We start from the raw sequence: 27,891 nt of genomic DNA, 5'->3' as shown, positions 1-27,891 counted from the left end.
GCAATGCTCACCTCTTGTTTCTTAATTAATCGGATGCCCACGTCTATCCTTGATGGTCGTTCTCCTTTTAGTGTCTTATTCCCCAACATGTCTCCGTTTCCGCTTTCTCCTCGGGTATTTGGGTGTGTCTGCTTCGTTCATAATCTGAGTCCCGGGACTGACAAGTTAGATGCACGTTCCGTGAAGTGTATCTTCCTTGCTTATTCCCGAACTCAGAAAGGGTACAAGTGTTATCATCCTAGTTCTCGTCGTTCCTTGGTATGTGCTGATGTTACATTCTTCGAGTCTACTCCGTTCTTCGTGGAGTCCGGTGCTGCTGCTTCCCCCACATCACCACCTCCTCTTCCTCTTCCTGTGGCTGATCCACCTCCTCTGGTTCCAGTCATGCCTACGTCCTTGCCTCCGGTGCCACCATTGGTTGACCGTCCACCCATCCGTCACGTGTATACACATCGCCCACGTGTACCGGCTGCAGCTCCTCCAGCTTCATCACCGTCGACAGATCCAGCTCCAGCTCCGACACCAGCCTCCGACCTAGATCTTCCTGTTGTCTTACGGAAAGGTAAGCATACTTGCACCCTTCACCCTATTTCCAATTTTGTTTCACTTACCCATCTCTCCGCTTCCCATCGCCAGTTCATATCTTTGTTATCCTCCGTGGTTGTTCCTAAGGATGTCCAGGAAGCCCTTACCTCTCCAGAGTGGTGCCGTGCTATGGAAGAAGAGCTCTCTGCTTTGCATCATAATCACACTTGGGATCTCACCGCTCTTCCTCCTGGGAAGCAGGCTGTCGGTTGTAAGTGGGTGTATAGTGTTAAGTACTTGCCAGATGGTCGTGTTGAGCGCCTGAAGGCGCGGCTGGTTGCCAAAGGGTACTCCCAAACCTATGGCATTGACTACACGGAGACGTTCTCCCCGGTTGCTAAGATAGGGTCAGTTCGTGTCGTCATCTCTCTTGCAGCTATGTCTGGTTGGCCTCTCCATCAGCTCGATATCAAAAATGCCTTTTTGCATGGGGATTTGCTCGAGGAGGTCTACATGGAGCAACCACCCGGGTTTGTTGCTCAGGGGGAGGATGGTAAGGTATGCAGACTTAAGAAGGCTATTTATGGACTTAAACAGTCCCCTCGAGCATGGTTTGGTAGGTTCAGTGAGGTGGTCAAGAAGTTTGGTATGAAACAGTGCCAAGTTGATCACTCTGTCTTCAGTCTTGACTCTTCGGCAGGTAAAATAATATTGGTGGTGTATGTGGATGATATCGTTGTGACTGGGAATGATAAAATGGGAATTGACAGATTGAAGGCATTCCTACAGGAACACTTTCAGACAAAGGACCTTGGCAAGTTGAAATACTTTTTGGGCATAGAGGTAGCAAGATCTAAGCATGGCATTAATTTGTGCCAGAGGAAATATGTATTTGATTTACTGGAAGAAACAGGATTGTTGGGTACTAAACCGTCTGAGACACCTATGGAAACAAATACGAGGCTGAGCAGTGATATAGGTGAAGTGTTTGAAGAGCCTGGCAGATACCGACGACTTGTAGGCAAACTAAACTATCTAACCATTACTCGGCCAGATATTTCATTTGCGGTTAGTGTGGTGAGTCAGTTCATGCAGAAACCTTTGGTCCCACATTGGAATGCAGTGCTAAGGATTGTGAGGTATCTGAAAGGAGCTCCTGGTCGTGGTTTGCTGTACAGAAGTGGTGGAAAACTGGTAGTAGAAGGATACACCGATGCTGATTGGGCAGGTTCTATGTCTGATAGACGATCTACCACAGGCTATTGCACCTTTCTGGGGGGTAACCTGGTAACATGGAAAAGTAAGAAGCAAACAGTTGTGGCAAGAAGCAGTGCAGAAGCAGAATATAGGGCCATGGCACATACTGCTTGTGAACTAGTGTGGCTGAGGAACCTTCTACAGGAGATAGGATATGACATCAGTACTCCAATGAAGCTCTATTGTGACAATCAGGCAGCGGCTCATATCTCTCCCAATCCAGTGTTTCATGAAAGAACCAAGCACATCGAAGTTGACTGTCATTTTGTGAGAGAGAAGGTGCTGAATGGGGTGATAGAAACTGCATATGTTAGTACGGGAAACCAGTGGGCAGACTTGTTTACAAAAGGCTTGAGTCGGGGGAGAGTGGACTACATATGTAACAAGCTGGGATTATATGATATATACTCACCAGCTTGAGGGGGAGTGTTAGTGGTGTTAGTGAAGGGGTATTTCAGTCTTTGTACTTGTTGAGAATGCTGATGTGTACTGTTATATTAGTTCGAGTGCCTCTTACTTAAAGAAGGGCACTCAAGTCTTTTCCAATAAGTTAATAATATAATAACAGGTCTGGCCGAATCAAGGGATTAACTTTTTTCCCTAATTCGAACCAGCCTTTCTCTCTTCTCTCTCTTCTCTCTTTTCTTCTTTCCTCTCCTACTTCTTGCTGTCTACTTTACTCTACAGTCAACGAACAAGACAGAATTCTATGGCAGGTCAAACTTCAACAATACTAAACTTAATTCATCCATAATCCCAACTGTTTGAGACCTGCTACACGAATCCTATCCTGCCATTTTGCTTCATAAATGGCACATGCAATTGCTTTATTAAATACTCATGCTTTTGTCCTTTGGAATATGATGATTTGCCATGTTTTCATAGGAAATCAATGTCATTTGTAAAGAGCATTGATATTTTTTCAGTTTATATGCAGATTGATTGGTATACAAAACTAGCAAACTAATCTAGAGTTTAGTTTTTTCCTTGTAAAATTCTATTGCCTAGGCAAGACCTAGGAACTAGGAACTCCCTGTCACATAGAATTGCTTATATGCCCTGACAACTATGCCCTTGTTATTGAGGGAACAACCATTGCGGTATAATTTGCTTTCTCCTTGAATAGCAGACAAAACCTGCTATTATAACATTTTAATTTAGTATTTAATCTTAAATATAGCCTCTACCTTTTAGTTCAGCATGAAATACTCAAGACCAACTATACTAAATTCAGATCCTATACACCTACAGGCGCTGGTTTTCAATATCACAAGATACACCTAAATATAGAAATATAAATCCAATGGATATAGACATGATACATCCATGCAAATTACACATACCTTAAACCAATCATCCATGTATTGTAATGTCAACATAGCCAATCATGACATTGAAGTTTAACAGCAACAATTTATAAAACAACTAAGCCAAACAACAAATTCAAACCAGGATACTTGAGCAGGATTTTACCAATCGATCACATGCATCATGCAAAGTTTTAGTCTTTGTTGCTACTGCATGATGTTGTAGTTGTAGTTCATTGAACAAATCAAGGGTGTCATCCACCTGCAAAGATAGTAACTTCCAACTGATTATAGAGGCAAAATGGCAAGATATGCAAAATTAATTGGGAAAATAGCTCATATGGATACATTTCAAGATAGACTATGGGGATTTTCCAGGGTTACAAATAAGTGCCTGATCTGTCCTTTCCTTAAGTCTAACCAGGGCTACAAATAGCTATTAGACTAATCAACCCTCCTCATATTCATCTCCTGTCAGCCAAAGATGGAGAACCCACATTGACAATGAAAAGGAAAACCATCACCTTTCAAAAATTCCAAGTACTGCTTTCAGTGAGGCTATAACAAAGGAGACCATTAAGGAGCTCATTCTCTTGATTGATCAACAATTTCATCAATGATATGCCCGTCTGAGGCTACCAAAGCACATACTATTGCAAGCTTTTATTGAAACAAACCATCTTCCGTGGGGCTCCTGATTCCCTTCAACATCACACCAAAAACTCCCATCATCATCTCCTTCAAAATTGCCACCTTCACTAGTAATGGCAAGTCAAGTTTCCCAGTTCAAGCAACTTAACCAGGCATATTCCCAATCAAAATCTCCAACAGTGATATCCCAACCTGTACATGAATTTTTACTTCTTCATCCTCTGTAGCACTAGAGCCTGCTAACTATCAGTCTTTGTTGCTGCAACTGTTTCATCACCAATAGGAAATACAGACAGATTGTCTAGCCAAAACTCAAAGCCACTATGTTTTAAAAAGAGTGAAGCTTAGACCTTGCAGCCCGCCTAGATGCAAGACTCAAGAAATGCCTCAAGGGTCATGCCTGAAAGCATAAGGCACATTCCTCACACCTTGAGATGCCTTTCTTTTACATATTAAAAGAGGTATTACTTTGCGTACATATACACACTTAAAGAGATAATATTTTACATTTAAAACTCTAATAGCTATTAAATGGTCCATAAGCTCATTGATATTTTAAAAAATTTTGTTCATATAATTAATAATTTGTGTATATAACATAGTTGTCAAGGCGACGCCTTGGCGACAAGGCGCCCTTTGAGGCTCGCCTCACCTAATCGCCTAACAGTTTACTACTTCCTACTATAAAAAAAAAATTTATTCATTCTTTTTTGAAATTATAATTATAAAATAGACGTTATTAAACTAAAATAATCATTTTCTGTGTTTATATACTAATTTCTTTTTATAATTTTCTTATTTATTAGGGTTTAATCAACACAAACATTGCTAAATGCTGCATTGAACCCTCAAAGACTTAAAAACCTGAACCAATAAGGAAGAACTAAAAATTTCATCTAATCAGCACATTACTACTACTACCAATACTTTTTATTTTTTTTCTTTTCCTATAACAAAAATAAGGATTCAGCCCCTATATTTTTTGAATTTTATTTTCCTTCTTTTTCTTCTCATGAATATGTTGATTTTCTATACTTTAATATAAAATTTATACTTTTCTTATGAAAATCATGAATAATTATTAAAGAAATATGGTTATGGTACCTAGGAAACTACCCTACGATCTATATTTTTAACATAAAAAATCCATCACCTAGGCAACTAGGCGCCCCCCAGTCGCCTAGCCTCGCCTTGGCACCTTGAAAACTATGGTATATAATATGCTCCTCTCGTGCATGTTTCTTTTCTTTCAAATGATATTGTATTGAAGAATTACAAAACTATCAGCATATAGAAGGTTCAAAGTATCGACACGATATGTATCATTTTGGGAGCTCCCCGATACACCCCTACAGAGGGTGTATCGGGGTTCGGACTGGTTCAGGGCGTGGAGCCTTAAATCGGCCCCCCTGAACCGGTTTTGAAAAAAATAAATAAATAAAAGTACCAATATAGCCCGATACGCCCCTACCGGCGTATTGGGAGTATCGATATTTTGAACCTTGAGCATATACAACTGCTCATGTACAATGAGGGACTGTACATACCACTTTTTTTGAGCAACAAATTAATATTTTCATTAATTTAAAGGATACTCATTTAGTACAAACATTCTAGCAAGGAGGTAACCAAAGTTACAACAGATTACAATAATGTCCAGAAAAGAGTGGGTCAATCAGCACCCTGCTTGGCTAAAACATCCACCAACCCATTTGCTTCCCTTTTAACCCAACCAAAACTAGAATTGAATCTCTTTGCAAGTAGGTCAATTTCTCTAAGGGAAAATCTGAATTTCCATGGTGCTGAATTGATTTTCTTTGCCCAAGATATAACCAAGAGTGGATCTCCCTCAATCTCCAGTTCTATTGCTCCTGAATGCTCAGCAAGTTTTAAACCTTGTCAGAGAGCCAAAATTTCAGCCTGAATTAAGTCACCAAAGCCAATTGGTCCTGAGAACAGTGCCACTACCACACCAAGGTGATTTTGAAGAACGCCCCCTACACCTGCTATATAGCACTTTCCAACATCAAACTAAGAGAATAGGGTCCAGTATCCAAAAACAAATGTGGCTCAAGACCCCAATATTCCTGTTGTAGCCATGAATATAAAAGGCCTGTAATATTCATCTTTAGTACAGTTATGTCATAATTTTATTTGCAGTGAATAAAAGGCCTGTAATATTCCTTTTGTCAATTTCTGAAGAATTTGGAGATGTAAAGTGAAGGATACCCAGTAGTTCAGCAATGGGATTGGTTTCCCAGAAATTCAGGCTCCTTCTAAAGGCCGGTCTCCAGATAACCCCATCATCATCCAGCTCATAGCTTTCCTCTACCGTAGCTTTTTTGTCCTGGGCAATTTCATGAAGTCCAGGAAAAAGCTCAGCTAAGGAGGAGTCAGCACACCATTTATCAGTCCAAAAGAGAACCATGTTGCCCCTACAAATCGTATATTTAATGCCTTTTTGGAATTCAGGGAGGATTTGTGGATTCCACTCCAGACTGTACATCCCAAAGGAGAGAAGCTTGGACCTGGATCCCATCCTCTATTGCTGGATCCATATTTTTCTGCTGCCACCTGCCTCTCGTGCATGTTCTACACTTATTCTCATTTTAGTTTCATGTTTTTCTTAATAAGATGGTAACTAATAAGGCACAAGTCCAGCACATCTAAAGGTCCCAGACCTTGCTACATGCCTTAGTTTTAAGCATTGCTCTGACATCCTAGCCACAACAAAAACTAGGATATGTTTTATTTCTTTAATTCCCATAGGTTATGGTTACTTCCATCCCAGTATGCAGACAAGCAAGTTCTTTAGCTATAAACAGTCTGATTTTACACTGATGATCCAGTGCAGCATTGGCTTCCCTATTCTGTTTTCTACCTTGGATTTAAAACAGATTGCAATCAAACAGAAGTTTTTTGCTTGGGTGAAGGGTTACTTTTATTTCTCTAGGGTGATTTCTTGTCACCTTTCTTGTAATCTTTTTTCTTTCCTTTTAATAAAATTTTTTATTTAACAATCAAAAAAGTTTTTTATAATAATTGGAAATATATAAAAGAAAAGAAAAGAATGAGAATATAAAACTGATGTCATATTTGCAGCCTAAGCACACAACCAAAGACCAACAATTAATGTACAGATATACAAAAGCCCCATACCACTTATAACCCGGATCCAATTAAAACTTACTTTGGTCCAACTCCATGACAAAAACAAAACATAAAAAGACCAACAAACCAGGAACAACCCATCGACCAAAGATGCTACAAGATGGCAACAAAAATACCACATTAAATTATTAGGCCTCTACCCTTGAGCAACCCATTCTGTAAAGAGACTGTGAATATGCACATAGCAAGTGCACCCAAAAACACGGAGAGGAAGAGAAAAAATATCCTCATCCGGGAAGAGAAGGCTAAAGGGGGTTTTGAAGTCAAGGACCCGGGAGGGCATACGGTTGATCAAAAAAGTAGCAGTAAGAACAGCATCTCCCCAAAATTTTATAGGAACATGGGATGAAAACAAGAGGGATCTGGCAACTTCAACCACATGTCTGTTCTTCCTTTCCGCCACCCTGTTTTGTTGTGGAGTGTAGGAACAAGAACTTTGATGAATAACCCCAAAAGTTTCAAAATAGGTGGAGAGGGTTCTCTCAAAATACTCCTTAGCATTATCAGAACGGAATATTTTGATATGAGTGTTAAACTGAGTGAGGATGAGTTCATGAATTTTTTGCACAATAGTTGGTACTTCATCCCTAGATTTCATGAGATAAATCCAAGTGTAACGAGAGTAGTCATCAATAAAAAGGATAAAGTACATGTAACCCCCCATAGTTGGCAAATGATATGGCCCCCACACGCCAGAGTGAACAATATGAAAAGGAGAAAGAGATCATTTATTGCTTACTGAATAAGAATGTCTACAATGCTTTGCCAGTTCACATGACTCACAATGAAGACTTGATAAAGACACTCCCTTAAACATATCTACAAACAAATGACTCAAAGTAGAAAATGACAAATGACCAAACGAAAGTGACATAACAAGACTTTGTTAACAGACTCTGACAAAACTGACTCTAAGGCAACTCCATGAGGTGATCCCAAAGCTCGATCCGATGTGTCTAGCAAGTATATTCCGTTCACCTCATGGCCACTCCCAATCATCCTCTGAGATTGCAGGTCCTGAAAAACACAATGAGTGGGAAAAAAGGTTATGCTGCAATTCATGGATTTAGTTAAGCTGCTAACAGATAAAAGGTTTGTGTTAAGTTTAGGGACATGAATGATAGAGAATAAATAAAGGGTGTCAGAGGTCTTTCTATCTCCTTTACCAGAGATGGGAGCAAGAGACCCATCAGCAAGGGATATTTTCTCTTTGCCAGAGAGAAGGTGGTATGAGCAGAAGATATTAGACAAGTTGGTCATATGGTCTGATGCACCGGAATCAATAACCCAAGGGATTTTATGATTACCTGAAACTGAAGCATGATTTGCAGAAGCACGAATACCTGAGTGAGCAAATGCTGATGAAGATGATGTGTTGTTGCTGGAAGAGTGAGATGAAGAAACAGTAGCTTCCAAGTGATTTAGTAGCCTCCCATACTTTTCAAAATCCGCCTTCATTGCTGCCTACTGCTCAATGGTTGATTTCTCTTCACTCTCCTTATTTCCTCCTTCAGGTACTGTAGCAACATTAGCTGCCTTGGGCTTTCCTACCTGACTGCCCTTCTTAGAGTTGTTGTTATTCTTAAACCTATCAGGATGAAGCTTCCAGCAAGTGTCCTTTGTATGCCTCGGTTTCTTGCAATATTCACATATCTGCTCCTTTTTCTCAGTAGAACCCTTTGGCTTTATTCCAACATGTGCAAAGTGTTCTGTAGGTGGACCCTGCAACTAAACCTGCCGCCTACTCTCCTCACTGCTTATCATAGCATATGCCTGGGAAAGAGTAACCTCATATCTGGCCAGGATATTTTGCCAAATGATGTCAAACTCAGGGTTGAGTCCAGTGAGAAATTCAAACACCCTATTTCTCTCCACCAACTTCCTATACATTTCAGCATCATTCTTACTCTCCCATACAACTGTCTTCATAACATCAATTTCTTGCCATAGGGATTTTAGTATAGAGTAGTAGATTGCTACACTCTTCTCCCCCTGTCTTAGGTTCTTTACATCACTTTTCAACTTATAGACTCTGGCTACATTCAACTTCTGTGAATAGGTCTCAGTAACACTGTCCCATATCGCCTTAGCCGAAGACATCCAGAGATAATGTTGACTTATATGAGGTTGCATAGAATTGACCAACCATCCTATGACAGTATAGTTCTCTTGCATCCATTTCTCAAATTCAGGGTCTGTCTCTTTGGTACCTGTGAGATACCCGAGTTTTCCTTTACTACAGACAAATTCTTATAGATTGTGCCCAAGCAAGATAATTTGTCCCATCTAGCTTGATTGTGGTTACACCAGTCAAAACGGAATCTACCGAGCCAAGGCCTAAAACCGACACTTGCTTGAACTCACTTCCGTATGGCTCCATTAATCAAACGAAAATCAAAGAACCAGAAATTTTGTCTATATAAACTTACTTGAAGTCAAACCAGAACCCAGATGCTTGAAAACTAGGGTTTTACTCCGTCCAGTTGTTGGGGAGGAAGAAAGAAGATGCAGCCGCTCCTACCAGAACTTCCCAATTTCTTCCAAACCTGAACCGCCCTCCTTTAGGAGTCACAAGACACCTCCCAAGCACAGAGCGCCACACCCAAAGCTTCACCTTTACCTGTACCTTCGAAAATCTCTAATCAGCTAGGGTTTTGGGCAGCAACAGAATAGCACCGCTTCTTGGCAATATCCAGCTAGATTTAAACTCTCCAAACCCTCTACCAACTAGGCCAGAGATCGTCTGAACTATAGAGAATTTATCTCTCCATACACTCTCTTAATCTAAGGGTGTATGGGAAAAGAAGAAGAAAGAAAAAAAAGAAGAAATAGACCTGCTCTGATACCAAGATGTAAATCAGTCCTCAAATATTAGGTGTAAATTTGAATATTAGAAGAAAAAGGAAGAAGAGAAGTAAGAGCAGCAACACAAGAGAAGAAGATGGCGAAAAGAGAAGGAAGAAAAAGAAGAATCGAATTATCTTCCCTTTCTCCTCTAATCCTTTTTTTATTAAGAATTAAAGTTAGAGTAATGACAAGTATGCCCTTAAGTGGGCGGCCAGCTAGGCAGTAACATAAAGAGATTAAACAAAAAGAAATAACAGGCCGATTAAGAGAGGCCCATTAGCCAACAATAAAAGAAAAAATATTACAAGAGAAGATACTAGGACCCATTCGGCCCAGTCTCTTTACACATTCAATTAGATTTCTGTGATTCTATCAGCTCCATAGATAAACTCAAGTCTAATTCCATAACCGAGGTTAAGTAGGTACTAGTTTTACTTCTACAATACACTAAGCATGTATATATAATACAAAAAAAAAAAAGAACAGAACAAGAAAAATATCCATTCAATTATAGAAAAGTATTGGCCTCTAAGTAATCAATAGATGTAAATTATACAGAAGAGAAAGCAAAAAATTCACTTTACTTAATAGCCTTAGAGCAAGGGAATCCAATAAGCAGTTTGGCTTTATAAAAAGGTCCATAGCATTCAATATGCCCACTAATATTAAATGTTCACTGCCCTAAAACATTAAAAGTATATTCACCTCCATTCTTGTCTTCTTCTCCTTTCTCTATTGATGTATCTCACCCTCATATCCTCTCCTGTTATTACTCCTTTTTCCCTTGTGCATACTCAATTAGTGTTTATCTCAAAACAAAAGCACCCACCATCATTATAATCACAACAACACAACCAGAGCTTATGCTAAAGCTTCTCTTGCACTTGACAGAGGGATTTTCCCAATATACCTCATACCAGACCTTTCTCCCAATAGCTGTTTTATCTCTCTAACAGGAATAAAAAATTAGAAAGAGAGATTAATCAAAAATATAATGCAACTATATTTAAGTTAAGGGAAGCACTTAGCGGGTAAAAGTTTGCAACCTATAAAAGCCGCACAAAAGGTTCGATCCTGCTTCCTTAGTTTGAAGTCTAACTTAAAAAGTAACCAGTCAGAAATTTTCCCAAATTAACTTAACCTAATATTTTTCCAGCAGAAATACCATATTATAATAAAACTTTAGAAACAATATAATTAATACTTACCTTATGAAGGATATCATCACATGTCTGAATGCGTTCTGTCAATGTGTTGACATAGTGGCGATACTTCTCCTCTGTCTGTTTATAGAATGAAAAATCATCAGACGCAATAAAGCCCATTTTTCCATTCCAGCATTTGCTGAAAAAACTGACCTATTAGCACTTACCTCGGACTTCATCGCTGATTGAAGATCTGTAAACCATTTGTAAAACTGCACATTAATAGACAATGAACAGCCAATGCTTAGTGATAGGCAAAGGTTTCATGATGTGTTTACAGAACTGAAATTTTTGGGAGAAGAATTTGGCATTTTTTTGAGAAAAGGTAAGGTAATTTTATTGCATAAAAAGAGTCAATATACAACCAGAAAGGGGAGCGAAGGCAATCCCCCCGGGATATACATATTCATAACTCCCACAAAATTAAAGAGAAGAATTTGGCAATCTACAACAGAATTAAGAATTTAAGTTCTCAAACTACAAAAGCTTTCTTGTTGAATAAAAAAAAAAAAGTATAAGTAAGCTATATGCTACCAAACAAGAAAAATAGGAACTTACAGGAAAAGAGGGAAAAAAAAAGAATTAAAAGGGTTTCCAAAGTTTGTCATGAAGAAAGAACATCAAGGCAATTATTTATCATATAGCAACATAACAAGTTCATGCTCATTGGTTGTTAATCCTTCAACAGCATCAACAACCAACACATGCTTACTCTTTCTCTTCTCCAAATTTTCTGATATGGTGCATAGTTCATAAAAAGGAAATATGCCACACTGAAGAGAGGCACATGTCTGTTCTAAAAGTGAAGAATGCAATGTACAGAATATATGCCATGTAACTAAAAAAGCATTAAATGCAAAACTAGGTTTATAAACAACTACATTTGAAACGTGATTTTAAAATAAATAGGACCAAAACAGAATATATGCAATATAAATTTAATAATAATAGGGCAGAAAACTAAGGTGCACTTATGGAGACCAATAGATAATTAAATGTTACCTTTTCAATTACATTGGTTCAATAATTCATAACAAAGAACAGATTGAGGAGGATGCCACCCATAGAATTAGAGGGGGTGGGCAAAATGGAGGGTTACATCTGGAGCCTTATGCGATAGGTAAATACCACTTCAGATAAAAGCCTAAAAGGAAAGTTCTATAAAACGGTTGTAAGGCCAGCTATGTTGTATGGAGCAGGGTGTTGGGCAATCAAGAAACAGCAAGTCCAACAAATGGTCATACAAAAAAAACCTAGGAGTAGCTCCAATAGGTGATAAAATGAAAGGAAGTAGATTGAGATGGTTTGGTTGTGTGCATTTAAGACCATCTACAGCAACTGTTAGAAAAAGTGATCTGTACAAGTTGAAGGTGCTAGAAGAGCTAGTACAAAAAAGAACTTGGGTGGTTGTAATAAGAAATCGTTTGTGTCAATAATTTAACAATGCATATGGCACTAAACAGAACAGAATGGCAAAAACATGATTCATGCAGTTGACCCCATATAGTTGGAACAAGGCTTAGATGATAAAGGTGAAGATTCTATCCTAATTAAACATGCTATCACTTGCTAATCTCCTGCCCTTTTTGCTTCTTGTATTTCGGATTGGTTTCTTTTTTTTTTTTTGTGATAACTGATAGGTAAAAGATATTTCATTCAAATAAATAAAACAAAGGATTTTACAATCAAAACTTCCCAACCAGAGGTGCAAGATGCAGCCTCAAATGCAAAGGACAAATTACAATTGAGTCCAGTACAGATAGTCTCTATTCACCCCTCGCCTAGCTAATCAGCCATCCTATTTGCAAACCTCCTTTCACATTGAATTCATATAACCATGTTTTAGGTCAGCCATTTAAACCTATTGAATAGCATCCCTATAAATCCAAAATCCAAATTACCGAGGCCAGCTCATTCAGCCACCCAAGAACCAGCTTGGAATCCCCTACAATGAGTGGTCTGTCAAAGTTCAATTCTCTAGCAATCTGTACCCTTTGTAAAACTGCTTGAAAATCAGCATTTATCAAGCCCCCCAATCCTACTGGACCCAAATCACAGTTGTCAAGGCGACGCCTAGGCAACAAGGCGCCCTTGGAGACTCACCTAGCCCAGTTGCCAAGCAGTTTTGTATACTGTCATATAAAACACTTTTATATTGTTATTTTTTTTAGAATATAATTATAAAATAGACACTATTAAATAAGAACATTCATTTTTGTGTTTGTAAACTAATTTCTTTTTATTATTTTCTTATTTGTTAGGGTTTAATCAACACAAACATTGCTAACTGCTGTATTGAACCCTCAAAGACTTCAAAATCTGAACCAATAAGAGAACTTTGTCTAATCAACACAATTTCTTCTTGCACTTCTTCTTTTCTTCTTTTCCTATAACAAAAATAGGGGTTCAGCCCCTATATTTTTTTAATATTCTGTTCTTTCTTCTTTTTCTTCTCATAAATATGTTGATTTTCTAGACTTAAAATGAAGCTTTGAAAATTATGGATAGTTATTAAGGAAAGATGGTTATGGAACCTAGGGAACTACCCTATCATATGTGGTTTTTACTTAAAAAAGATCCATTGCCTAGGCGACAAGGCACCCCCTGTCGCCTAGCCTCACCTTGGCGCCTTGAAAACTAGACCCAAATATAAAGCAATGGAATTTCCTTAGTTGTTTTTGAAGACTCCCCCAATTCCAGAAGGCCTAGGGTTTCCTAGACTGCTACCATCAAAGTTGAGTTTTATAAAACCTTCCTCAGGTGGTAACCAAACTGACACAGCCCTGTTATAGTTGGCTGAGCTCTTAGCTACAGCTTCCCAATTCCTCCATAGTGTTAATCCAGTGAACAACCCTACTCACAACACAATCCAACAAAGCGTCCCACATTTCTTTCTTTCTCATTAAAAATTCTGGCATTCCTCTCCTCCCAAACTGTCCAAACTAGGGCTGCTCTAGCACACCTATTAATCTCCTTTCTATCAGTAGTATTACAAAATCCTTAAAATTTCATATAATTTTCTTCCTGAAACTTGTGTTTATCATTGTAATAAGAATCCAATTTACCTATGGCATTTTCGATTAGGTCACTTGCCTTTTTCTTTGTTAAAAGTTTGTTCACTAATTGTTTTTAAGTCCATGTCTATGCCATATCTTGAGTGTAATTGTCTAAACTTGACAGTTGGGCAATGATGGAGATCACATTGAGACTGATGAGCCACACACGTTTCCCACTTACACTAGACACAGATGACATTATTTTAGGATTTATTTTGTTTAATGTAGAATTTGGGTTTATTTGTAATTTTCTTTTCTCAGAGGGGTTACGTTTGATTTTCATATTTAATAGGAGAATGATTGTAATTTTCAGTTTTTTTAGGTTTCTTATAAATCTAGCATTATGTTAGGTTGTATATTATGTTTTGAATTGGAAATATATCAAATTTTTCTTCTTTGATTTCTTCTCTTTTTTCTCCTGGTTCCTTCTTTCTTCTTCTAACTGGTACTTCAGCAGGCAAACATTGTAGAAACCCTTTCCTTTTACTAATAAAATATTTGTCTATTTTATTTTGTGCAATCTGATATATGGGGTCCTGCTTCCATTAATTCTTAATGATACTTTATTAGTTTTATTGATGACTACACTCAGTAATCTTTCCAAAAAAAGTGATGACTACACTGGATTTACCTAACACAGTCTCAAGATGAAGTTCCCTAGATTATTCAAAATTTTCAATGTATTCACTCAATTTCATGTTTGAGATACGAAATATGCAATTTGACAATTCCAAGGAGTATTATAGAGGTGACTTGACCAAAGTCTTAGTTGATGAAGGTATACTACTTCAGAGCCCATGTCTTAGAGCCCCACAACAAAATGGAGTTGCAAAGAGGAAGAACAAGCATCAATTGGAGGTGGCACATAGCTTATTGTTCCAAATAAATATGCTTCAATGTTTTTTGGCTGATGTAGTTTTGACTTAATTACCACATGCTAATTGAAGTGTTATAGTTTCAAGCTCCTTACCAGTTCTTGTTCCCTCAATCTCCTTTTTACTCCATTCCCATCCATGTCGTTAGTTTAAGTGTTTTGTGCACAACTTGTTGTTTCCTCAGTCTCCTTTCTTTTTTGAAGATAACCATAAAATTTATTGAAACAAAAAAAGAAGATACAAGGAAGGTGATAAGCAATCACCCGAAAGAAAGACAAAACCAAACAAAAACCCGATGAGAACAAAACAAACCCAAATCAACCATCAAACTAAAAAAAAAAAAAAAACCAACTAAACGAAAACCCCTTACCCATAACAATCCAAGACAGCAAAAAGACGAAATAAACAGAAAACACAATAGCCCAAAGCCCAACAAAAACCCAAGCAATACACCCAAACCTCATCCATGTCTTCAATTGTAAGTGTTTTATCCACAAATAGGGGTGCAACTTGGGCAGGGCCAACCTGAGACCAACCGGACCCAAGCCAAGTTTTTGCATGAGTTGGGCCTAAGTTTTCGAGTTGCAGGCTGGGCTTGGGCCAGAAAACTTCAGTCTGACCCAAACTTGGGTTGGGCTTGGGTTAAGGCCATAGGTAGCCCGAGCATGCCCAACCAACCGAGCCCATCCAATCAAATACATACATATATGTATTATATTTATATAAAAATACCTTTTTTTCTAATTTTATGTACAAGTGTACATGTATAAAATTAGTATTTGTACATTTGTACATATTTACAATCAATTCTTAGAATACATTTATCTCCATGGTTGTCTCATTCTTCTAGTCTCACCCATTCTTCGCACCTCTCCTCAAGGAAAGTGTATGGAGAGGAGGCAAGTATAGTTTCAATTGTCCATTCCAAAGTTTAAGTCAGCTCCTTCATCACATCATCATCTTGAGAGTAACATGTATATTCACCGCCACAAGGATCAACCAATGCCATCAAGTGTATATTCAAAAGCCATCAAACTCTCATGAGGCAAATGTAAATGCTGTAGAGATGTAGAACAATAATGTGGTCCCCACTGCTGCATGTCTGTTTATGTTGCTTATGTTGCTGTTAGTATGTTAGCTGGATTAGTTGGTAGTTATTTTCTGTTATCTTTTAGCTTATGTAAGCAGTAGGGAGTTCTGGTTTTTTACCCTGTTTTAAATCATTAATATAAATAGTTGAGTGGGGTGACAACCTCAGTTATGACCCACACTCTTCTATGACTTCTTCTCTGCATTCTTCCTTGTTTATTTCACATCTAAACTAGGACTGATTGCAGTCTTACTAGACAAGTTGGTATCAGAGCCAACCTAAGGCTTCTCATGTGAGTCTAATCAGGGCGACTGCATGAGAACTTCCTAGGGTTAGAAGTTTTAGCAAAGATAAGTCAATTGGATAGTTCTTGGAGATTGCTGGTAGGGTGAAGCAGATGCCCAAGGGATTGTAGAGCCTTGGAATGTGTCCAATGATCAGGAAGAATCAGGGGAAAGGAAGAAAGTTCAAGATTAGGGTTCAGACTGTGGATTGGAGGTGGCGACCAGACTTTTCTGAGAAAGTTTCTGTTTGTTTTTGAGATCGACTTCAATCAGAGTTTGATTTGAGTAATCTGGAAGGAGTAGCTGGGAGTTTTTCTATTTTCTTTGAATTTTTTAGGATTTTTTTTACCTACAACCAGTTCTCATTTTTAAATCCTAAATTTATGACTGTTATCAGTTTCTGGGTAACAGTTAGACCTGCCTCAGTATTTCAGATCGAGTGATATTGATTTCTGGGAGACTATTAGACCTGTCCCAATATTTCTAGGTGATTGCTAGACCTATTTCAACCTTCTAGGTCGGCTGTTAGCTTTCTGGGTCTAATTACATCTGTTTCAGCATTAAAGGGGCTCCCTTTTGATCAATTTATTGAAAGAGATGGCAGGAATGGAGTTTAGAAATCAAGCGGAAAGTGTTTTGGGGGCTGGTGGTACTGGAAACATGACTGAGAACGCGTTTCAGATTACCACTATCAAATTTGACGTATCAAATTACTTGGAATGGGCTCAGTCAGCCATGATGGCTATTGGGGGTAGAGGAAAATTGAGTTATGTGATGGAGGATATAAAGGAACCAACCAAGGAAGACCCAACATATGCCAAATGGGTTCAGGAGAACCATTTGGTCATGACTTGGCTACGCAACTCCATGCAACCTCACATTAGCCGAAATTACTTGTGGGCAAAAACCGCTAAGGAGATATGAGATATCATGAAAGAAACTTACTCCCAACCATTTAATGTTGCTAGGGCCTATGAGCTGAAATGTTTAGTAAACAATCTTAAGCAAGGAGAGAAACCAGTCTCAATTTACTTCTCTACTTTGAAATCCTTGTGGCATGAAATTGATCACCTAGATACAATTGAGTGGGAAAGTCATAGGGATGCACAAACCTACAAAAAACAAGTTGAAACCAATAGGGTCTTTGAATTCCTAGCTAGTCTGAATTCGGAATATGATATTGTGAGACAACAACTCCTCACCAGAGAAAGTGTGACCTTGTCACAAGCCTACTCTTTAGTGCACAATGAAGAAAGTAGGAGAAAGGTTATGTTCCAATATCAACCTATGGAATCAGCCTTAGCAGTAGTGAAACTAAAGTTTGAGGGTGACAAGGAGAGGGATATGAAGAAGGAAGATAAGAGAAAGTTAGTGTGTGAACCTTGCAAGAAACCAAAGCATACCAAAGATACTTGTTGGAAGTTACATCCACATCTAATTCCAGCAAAGCTCAAAAACAAAAAGGGAAATGCCAATGTGGCTATCACTACTAATGGTGCACCCTCATCCAGCACAAGAGCCGCATCCCTAGACACTTTAGTTGTTGTCCGGGCTGCTCCGACTCAATTGGAAAGTGAAACTGGCACTTAGCATCCTCATCTCAACCACCAGTTACAACATCTGCTACTCCCACTTCAGCATTTTCTCATTCAGGTACATGGGCTTCAGCATATCATGCCTCAGCCCCAAGTACAAATGAACCTTGTTGGGTTATAGATTCAAGTGCATCTGACTATATGACTAGCTTGTCCTCACTGTTTACTACTAATTACTTATCCTCTAGCAGAGACAAAGTGTCTATTGCTGATAGCTCCCTTGTTCCCATTTTTGGCAAGGGAGATATAAAATTGTCTAATGCCATCTCTTTGTCCTCAATTTTGCATGTTCCTAAACTTAGTACTAACTTGCTTTCAGTTAGTAGCATCACTAAAAATCAAAACTGTTCAATGACTTTCTTTCTTGATCGATGTGTTTTTCAAGATTTGGAGACAAGGAAGGTGATTGGGATTACTCGTGAGACTAATGGAATCTACCTGCTTGGAGGGAGCTCACATAGGGAAGATAGAGAAGTTGGGAGGTCTTTTGATTCTCAACCTGTGAGTCAGGTTATGCTTTGGCATAATCAATTAGGTCATTTGTCATTTAGGTCTTTAAAGAGTTTGTTTCCCAGTTTGTTTGAGTCATTCCATATGTCTAGTTTGAAATGTGAAAGTTTTTTTTTTATCAATAACAATGAATTTTATTCATGACTGAGCAGAACTACAAAGGAGGGAGCTAAAAAGCATTGTAGAACAGCCTATTCTTTGTGAAAGTTGTGAAAACTTTCATAGATATTTCTTGTTGAACAACCCATGAAAAATGAGCTAAAAAGTTTTTTTTGAAATGTGAAAGTTGTGTAAACTTGCAAAGCATTGTAGAACAGCATATTCTTTGAGCAATAAAAGAAGTAGCATTCCTTTTGAAATTGTGCATACTGATGTTTAAGGACCATATCACATCATAGCTATGGGGGGATACAGATATTTCTTGTTGTTTATTGATGACTATACTCGTTTTTCATGGGTTTACCTTATGCGTTCACGAGATGAGGTTCCTACCTTGACTTGGATCTTCCATCAAATGGTTTCGGCCTAGTTTGGGGTCAAAATAAAAATTTTCAGATCTGATAATGCTAAAGAGTATTTTGCAAAACCATTGGCTTCATATTTCCTTGACCATGGAATTATCCATCAGAGCACCTGCCCCCATACACCTCAGCAAAATGGGGTCGCTGAGAGGAAGAATAGGCATATATTGGAGGTGGCTAGAAGCATTATGCTCAACTCCAATGTACCTATACATTTCTAGGGAGATGTTATTCATATAGTTGTGTATCTCATCAGCTGAGTTTCTTCACAGGTTCTAGACATGAAAGTTCCATTTACCCTATTAGGAGTTGTTAGGAACCTACCTAACTCAGGGCTCTTCGAGGGGCCAACCTCCTAAATTCTTGGAAGGAGAGAGAGAAAGAGAGAGAGTTTAATGCTGAAAGAGTCCTTCCCTTATTCCTTTTCTGCTCTACTACTTATAGTTTTACAATCTTGATTGTTACAGTTGTTACAAGTGGATGGCAGTTGTTACAAGTGGATGGTTAGTTGTGTTGATGTGACCTCCTCTTGTAAAACTGATTAACTGCCTTCTGTTGGTCTGTTCCAGCAGTCTTGACAATCCCCCCTTCCTTTAGAGCGACCTTGCCCTCAAGGTTTAATGTAGGAAAATTTGATTACAGATCTAAGTAGGAAAATTTGAGTCCATGTGCATGAATACGGGTTGATCTGGATCTCCTCTTTGCTTTGTCAGGGTTGCAAGACTTATGGGCCTTGGGCCCTTGCATATTTGCCCTTGTAGATGGACTGTAGAGTTTCCTGATGTGAAGTCCATGGTGAGACGGGCCCAGTCACAGACCACGGGTCCTAACTGTCTTAACCATTGAATGCCTAGCACCACGTCTACTCCACTGAGATGGAGAAGATATAGGTCCACCGCAAACTGATGACCCTGAATCTTTAGTGGTAGGCCCATGCAAATGCTATTGCAAGATAGGTTGTTACCGTTGGCCACATGAACCGTAAAGGCCGTTGTTGGTTGAACCGGAAGTCCCATTTCATCCACCAAGACTTGAGTTATGAAGTTAAGGGAGTTGTCACTATCTATGAGGATTGACACTTGGCTTCCTAGAATCAACCCTGCAACTCTCATTGTTTGAGGGGACGCAAGTCCTGTAAGGGCTTGTAAGGATATTTCAGGCGTGCCATTGGATTGTATTTCCCACCCTGGATTAGATTCTCCGCAACCAGTGATGTTGTCTTCCTCTTCGGCATCTGTTTGAAGGAGAAACGCTTGTTGTTTCCTGCAGCGATGGCCCGGCTCAAATTTCTCTTCGCAATTGTAACAGAGACCTTTGTCTCTACGGGCTTGCATCTCTGCCCAGGTCAGCCGTTTGAAAGGAACCAGTGGGTCTGGGCCTAGTACTCCTTCCTCCTTGTCTGGTGCTATCGTCCTTTCTTGCTCCCTTCTTGCTTCTGGACCCCATGGTCGCTGCACCTTTCTTGCTTGACTGAACTTGTCCTCGTACAATCTTGCTAGTGCTGCCGCATTGATGACCGAAGTGGGCTGCATCGCTTTCACTTCCAGTCGCAGTTCTTCTTTTAGGCCGTCGACAAAGCTTCCCACCAACGCCTTCTTCGTCCACCCTTGGACTCTCACGGCCAGCCTTTCGAACTCCATCTGGTATTCCTTTACTGATCCCACCTGCCGCAGCTTTGCCAAATTTTCATCAAGATCTTCTAACCCAGATGATCCAAAACGGACAGTCATGGCATCGGTGAAGTTTGCCCAGGTTTGACGAGGGTGCCCCCTTCTGTACCATTGAAACCAGAGGATAGCTTCCCCTTCAAGATGTGCAGAAGCTAGAGCTACCCTATCTTGCCCCGGTGTTTCATGGTAATCGAAATACCTTTCGGCTCTGAGAATCCAAGGAGTTGGGTCGCCGCCTGAGAAGATGGGGAAGTCGATTTTGGCTATTCTTGTTGCCGCCCCTGTTCTGCGGTTGTTTTCATTGCTGCGCTCTTCTTGGCTTCCTCTATCAGTGTTCATTGCCCCCTGCTCCAGTCGAAGGAGGAGAGCAGTGAAGCCTTCCTTCATTTCTTTGAGATCTGAAGACATTCGATGGATCTCTACCTCCATCTGATCCATTCGGGTGTCTACTGACGTGTTTCTTGTGTTGGTCATGCTAGATCTGATACCAAATTGTTAGGAACATGCCTAACTCAGGGCTCTTCGAGGGGCCAACCTCCTGAATTCTTGGAAGGAGAGAGAGAGAGTTTAATGCTGAAAGAGTCCTTCCCTTATTCCTTTTCTGCTCTACTACTTATAGTTTTACAATCTTGATTGTTACAGTTGTTACAAGTGGATGGCAGTTGTTACAAGTGGATGGCAGTTGTACTGATGTGGCCTCCTCTTGTAAAACTGATTAACTGCCTTTTGTTCCTCTTGTAAAACTGATTAACTGCCTTCTGTTGGTCTGTTCCAGCAGTCTTGACAGGAGTTGTTTACTATTCCCCTTAAGACTTTAATGATGTACTTTCTTCATTCAAATTCTTGAACCTCATCGTTCCAAATTTGATTCTAAAGCTTCAAAATGCACTTTCCTTGGGTATGCACAAAATCAAAAGGGATATTGTTGCTATGAACCTACTTCTGGGAAATGATTTGTTTCTATGGATGTCACTTTTTTTGAGGATGTACTTGATTATCCTAGAGTTTCTTCTTAGGGGGAGAGTAGTGAGATGGGGTCTCATTCATTAGAAATTCCATTGTTTGTTCCAATCAATAAAGGGGAGTGTAGTGAGGAGGGTTGTCAAAGGTGTCGGGATTTGAGGGTATATCACAAGCGGTGGAGGCAAGTTGGTTTCGGCCATCAGCAGTCCAAGCCAACTCCAATTTCCTCTACGGCTCTAGATCCAAGTACCACAGTTCCTTTATCTTCCACTACAGATGAAATACCTTCCATTGATGAGCCTTCTCCTCCTCCATTGAAAGATCTTGATCTTCCAATTGTAGTCTATAAAAGGAAGTGTTGTTGTACCCCATCTACAGCTCATTGTATTCCCCAATTTCTGTCCTATGATCATTTGTCTGCATCCTACAAGTCTTTTTCAACATCTACCACTGCTATTTCCATTCCCAAAACAGTGCAAGAAGCCTTGTCAGTACTTGAGTGGAAGAATGCAATGAAGGTAAAGATGGATGCTCTTCTAAAGAACAATACATGGGAGTTAATTGATCAGCCTAAAGGGAAGAAACCGATTGGGTGTAGATGGGTGTTTACAGTGAAACGTAATACTGATGGTTCCATTGAAAGGTATAAGGCCAGATTAGTTGCAAAGGGGTTTACACAGACATATGGCATTGACTACTTGAAGACTTTTGCACCAGTAGCAAAGATGAACACTATCAGAGTCTTACTATCTATTGTAGCCAATTTCTCATGGCAATTGTTCCAAATGGATGTTAAAAATGCCTTCCTCAATAGTGATTTGCAAGAAGAGGTGTACATGGAGTTACCTCCTAGATTCTATAGTACAAAAGCAATGAAGAAGGTCTGTCAGCTTAATAAGGCCTTATATGGACTAAAATAGTCTCTCAGAGCCTAGTTTGATAGATTTAGATAGACTCTTGAAAAAATCGGCCATGTGCAAGCCCAATCAGATCACACCCTTTTTTTTAAGAAAATGGATTCCTCCTTAACTCTACTTGTTATATATGTGGATGATATTGTGGTGACAGGGTGTGATACCTGTGAAATTGACTCTCTTAAGCAACTCATTCACCAAGAATTTGAGGTCAAAGACTTGGAAGAGTTCCGTTATTTCCTAGGCATTGAGGTAGCACGGTCTAAACATGGGATTTTTGTTTCCCAAATGAAGCATGTTCTTGATCTTTTGGAAGAAACTAGGAAGCTAGGTGTTAAACCTGTTGACACACCTATTCAACAAAATCATAAAATAAGCACTGAAGGTGGAGAGCCTCTTGAAGACAAGTTATGTTTCAACGGTTGGTTGGGAAACTTCTCTACCTTTGCCTCACACGACCAGACATTTCTTATGCAGTCAGTGTTGTTTGCTAGTATTTGCATTCCCCCAGAACCACTCACTTACTTGCAGTTGAGAGGATACTGGCTTATTTGAAGAGATGTCCAGGCAGAGGTATATTCTTCAAAGATAACGGTCACATGAAAATAGAAGTTTACACAGATGCTGATTGAGCTGGGTGTGTTGATGATAGGAGGTCTACCTCTAGGTATTGTGCTTTTGTAGGAGGAAATCTTGTCTCTTGGAGAAGAAACAAAATGTTGTTGCTCGCTCCAATGCTAATTTGAATACAAGTCTATGGCGAATGGTGTGGCTGAAGTGTTATGGTTGAGATCCCTATTTGAGTTCGGTATTGCTTATGAGAAGCCCATGATGTTGTATTGTGATAATCAGGCTGCTATTGACATTGCCCATAATCTGGTACAACATGACAAAACTAAGCATATTGAAGTGGATCGACACTTTATCAGAGAGAGAATTGCTTCCCAAGAAGTGTCTTCCATATATCACCTCCAATATGTAGCTTCCAGATCTCTTCACTAAGGCAGTTGCAAAGACCAAGTTGGAGACAGACTTATGCAAATTGGGAATGACTAATATCTAATCCCAACTTGAGGAGGAGTTTAGAGATGTAGAACAATAATGTGGTCCCCACTGCTGCATGTCTGTTTATGTTGCTTATATTAGTATGTTAGTTGGATTAGTTGATAGTTATTTTCTGTTATCTTTTAGCTTATGTAAGCAATAGGGGTAATTCTGGTTTTTTACCCTGTTTTAAATCATCAATATAAATAATTGAGTGGGGCGACAACCTCAGTTATGACCCACCCTCTTCTTTGAATTTTTTTCTCCTCTTCGTGTTCTCTTTTCTCCTTCTCCTCTTCTTCTTTCTTCTTTTTTTATTCTCTGCATTCTTCCTTGTTTATTTCACATCTAAACAAGGACTGATTGCAGTCTTACTAGACAAGTAATACTTTCTCACTTCAGCCAGGTAATTTTGGTACCCTACCTAATGATCTTGGAGCTTGAATCTACTACCCACAAGACAAACATCCACGCATTAGGAACATCTCCCATGACTGAAAACATACAAGCACAAGAGATGTTACCGATGTGTGGTTGTAATGTCTTTTGAGTAGGGAGGGTGTGGGTAGCGTCTTGTGGGTAGTAGAACTGGATTCAGTGATCTTGATCTTCACATTTTAGTCTATAATGGTGTTAGATCATGTAACAAACATCTTATTGCTTGATTTACCTCTTCTGCTGCTTTATCCACATTTAGTGTGCCTTTGCATCAGCTATTTGTAGTGTTTTTATTCCTAAATGTGTTGCAAAGACTTTAGATTCCCCTGAATGGAGCAAAGCTATGCTAGAAGAAATGAATGATCTTCATAAGAACATGTGGGAGTTGATTGATCTTCTTGAAGGAAAGAAACTTGCAACAAATAAATGGGTTTTCTTACTGAAATACCAAGTTGATGGATCTACAAAGATATACAAGGCCAACTTAGTATGTGTTTGGTTCCATTGGTGTTTATTGAGTAAACGCTGCCACATAGGTGCCCCATCAGCAAAGGCCTCATTATGCGCATCCATACGTATCAATGTTTGCAAAAGCAAACATCGATTTCTATGCGCCTCTCCCGTTTCAGGAAGCTTCATTTTGGAGCTTCCCCCAACGGGTAGGCATTTATTGGCACTTTTGCTACTGTGATGCCTAATGGCGCCTATGTGTCATAAACCCCCTCATTAATTGCTTTTCTTGGTTTTGCAGCCACATCAAGTACAAAACGTTTACTCAATAAACGCCGAAGGAACCAAACACATACTTAGTAGTCAAAGGCTTCACCCAAATGCACAGGGTTGGTTACATTGAAACATTTGCCCCAATTGACAACAAAAACTCCATAAGAGTTTTCCATTTTAGCTGCAAACTTATCATTCCTAGTCCACCGGATGATAGGCCTTTTAGCTACTTGTTTTGGTAGGTAAAAGATGTAGGTAATTTTCTTTTAGCTACTTAATTTGAAGTAAAAGATCTAGGTCCATTGAAGTATTTCCTTGGAATTGAAGCTGCCAAGTCTTACAAAGACATCTTCATTTCACAAAGTACATCCTAGATCTTCTTAAGGATACAAGGAAGTTGGGGTCTAGGCCTATAGATTCTCATATGAATCTCAACCATAATTTGGGAGAAACGGTGAAGTGCTACTAGATGTGAGACAGTTCCAAAGGTTGGTAGGAAAGTTGGTGTACTGATCTATGACTTGCCTAGATATTGCTTATGTTGTAGGGGAATTTGCGCATTCCCCTAAAACATCTCACCTTGTAGCTACAAAGAAATGTATAACTCCCTTTTATTACCTCGCTACATTCTTCAAGTCACTAAGAATAGAATAACTTGCTCCAGGGAATAAAAAAGCAAGGGCAAGAAAACAATGATGGAAATCCAATAGCAAACCTGATGTGTGTTGACCAAAACTGCTTCAATAGCTCCCGAGTCTTCTAAAGTCTTGTCCTTCGGAGAAGTTGACAAACCATTCTCTTGCCCTGAAATATGTTCTTGAGACTGCAAAATATGTACCAATAGTGATTTGATGATAGATAGAAATTCCATTACCACTTGTGTACTTAAACAAAATAAGGCATCAATCAAGACACACCCAAAAAAACCATTAAATGAAAAATCTTCCAAAATCAATGATGAAACACTGAAATGAAAATTTAAGCTTGAAGGAAAGGAATTCAAGAGAATCATCTAGAGCATTTTCAGAAATAATTTGGTATTGTTAACAAAGCCAGTGTGGAAAAAAAACGCCTACCACATTGATTGGAAATGGTCTCTCCGCAACTGCATGAGAGAGTGATACTATCGCCACTTGTTGTTGCTCTGTCAATGGAGCATTCTGCAAAACAAGATTGCAAGAAGGTGATAAGCAAGCTACCTACTAGAGTTGTATATATTATGGGGTTATATATACTATTATATAGTGAGGGAACGTGAACAAGAGCAATGAAGTTCATATTTGGAAAAGAATGATGTTTTGAAAGTGAACTCAAGAAAACAAACAGTGAAGCAGGAAGTAAACCACTAATTCCCAAGGGAAAGAGCATATTCAATTAAAACAAGCTGGGTTGGTACTATACTACAACCAAAGGAAACATAAACAAGAACAAACAATAGAGCTTGAAAAATGTGGAGTTAAGGCTCGGTTTGGGAAGAGTGCAAATACAAGGTTTAGAAATACCATCTACACAGTTTTGCACTGTACATATTTGTATTTGCACTCTTCCCAAACAGAGCCTAATACAAATTAGCTCAAGGAAACTAGATGGTAAAACAGGGAGCAGAGTATAAATACCCAACTAAGAAATTCCAATTTAAGGAACATGAACAAAAGCAATGAAGCTCACATTTGCTATAACTCAAGTTAATGGAAGTGGCCAAATGGAATATAACCAATAAATCAAGGAGTAAAGCAGTGACAAGAAAGAAGGCAAAAAACCTGTTGAAGACAATCTGAAATGCACTTTTAAGACAAAAATATGTGCTAGACTCAGATGAGAAGTAAAAAAGCAACTGATAAAATAATCAATCATGAAAGAGCAGAGTACATGATGTTATGCATCTTACACGAATAAATTACTTATTTATCCAAAGCCAAGTAATAAATGTTATGTTATACAAAAGATTACTTCATTACTTCAAATGATGAGAAAAATGCAAGTTACCGGTTGCGTATTTGTATAACTTCTATGCTCAGAAAGAAATGAAATTATATGATCAAAATAAATTGCTCAACCATCCAAATTCCAAATTTGCATACTAAATTTTATCCAAATGGAAAATCTATTCAAGCCACCAGATTGAAATTGTCAAAACAACAAACCTTCTAGAAAGAAACCGACCTATATTTTATCAATTTCAATCTAATTCCGGAACAATGCAACTAAGCAAATTGAAACTCTTTTTTTTTTTCATGATAAAGTGGAAAATTACATCTTGTACTCATATAGATCTAGAATATTGCATTTCAGTGAAGAGATCCATTCATCCATTGCTTAGGCGAAACAGCTATTGAACTTTACTACAGATTACGCAATTTATTCCAGTTAATGTAAAATGGAGAGAAATACAGGGAGTAGACAATAACGAATCCGCGCTCTTGTGGGAATAGTCAAGATACTGGTAAAAAATGAGCAACATTTCGAGATTGCCTATACAGATCTGCAAGTTTTTCGTTTTTACATTCCACAATAAGAATTCCAGCATTTGATTTGAGAAAATTGGGGTTTCTAAAAGCACTCCAAATTACTTATAAAGCTTAGGATAATTATGGCCTAAAGAATAATTGTATTCGTAGAAGCAAAGAGATAAGGGGGGAAGCTAAATTCGAATACCTGCTCCCAGGTAGAAGCAAAGTTGTAGCCTTTCGAAACAGCACCTGATTTGGGGAGAGGTGCAGAGCTTGCTTTGGCAGCCATGGATCCGAAGAAAAAAGTCCTGCTGCTTCAAAATTCACTTCGTTTTACATCTACAGATTGGACTGCATTGTTGTGGCTTCTACGCTTATGACTTACCTTTCGTTAAATTAACGTTACGATGAGGGCGAATTACAAAGATACCCATATTTTGGCTGTTTATCTTTCTTCTACTTTTGCACACAAACCAAAGGCGGTAAGTGTCCGAAGATGGGTATTTTCATAATTTTACCCTTTGCCATAACACTAATTTAACGGAATTATGCCACCCCAAGGTATATGATAATTATCTGCAATGTAACTAAAACAAGAAAAGACAGATCAATCTAAAGAAACTGATGTGCGGCGAGGGGAAAGGAAACTATAAACTACAAAATTTGTGGATTTGAGAGTCACTGGTGACTGGTGTGATGCTATATGAATAAGCATTAGAATTTAGATCATAACTAGTTGAAACCCATGCGATGGGCAGAATTTATTAAATGATATTAGGTTATAAGTCTTATGAA

The 27,891-nt window shown here is 38.8% G+C and overlaps 1 protein-coding gene across 5 annotated transcripts in view; it reads right to left on the bottom strand.

The window, feature by feature from the left end:
• LOC104600457 (sec34-like family protein) overlaps window positions 1-27,480 on the bottom strand; it is a 128,223-nt gene extending 100,743 nt beyond the window's left edge. For 4 of the 5 annotated variants that reach the window (XM_010263386.3, XM_088893300.1, XM_010263384.3 and 1 more), the window contains exons 1-6: window positions 27,302-27,480; window positions 25,723-25,806; window positions 25,362-25,469; window positions 11,131-11,175; window positions 10,967-11,041; window positions 3,256-3,351 (exon numbers count right to left, since the gene is read on the bottom strand). In XM_010263386.3, coding sequence (XP_010261688.1) covers window positions 3,256-3,351; window positions 10,967-11,041; window positions 11,131-11,175; window positions 25,362-25,469; window positions 25,723-25,806; window positions 27,302-27,385 — 492 coding nt within the window. In that variant the 5' untranslated portion in view covers window positions 27,386-27,480. The remainder of the gene's footprint in view (window positions 1-3,255; window positions 3,352-10,966; window positions 11,042-11,130; window positions 11,176-25,361; window positions 25,470-25,722; window positions 25,807-27,301) is intronic. The other variant, XM_010263383.3, reaches the window with a different exon arrangement.
• Between the last annotated feature and the right edge of the window lie 411 nt (window positions 27,481-27,891).

The sequence above is a fragment of the Nelumbo nucifera genome, chromosome 8, assembly GCF_055504915.1.
Source record: "Nelumbo nucifera cultivar China Antique chromosome 8, China Antique-T2T, whole genome shotgun sequence".
NCBI lineage: Eukaryota > Viridiplantae > Streptophyta > Magnoliopsida > Proteales > Nelumbonaceae > Nelumbo > Nelumbo nucifera.
Note: the sequence above shows the minus strand (reverse complement) of the source record. Positions and strands in the feature narration are given on the sequence as shown.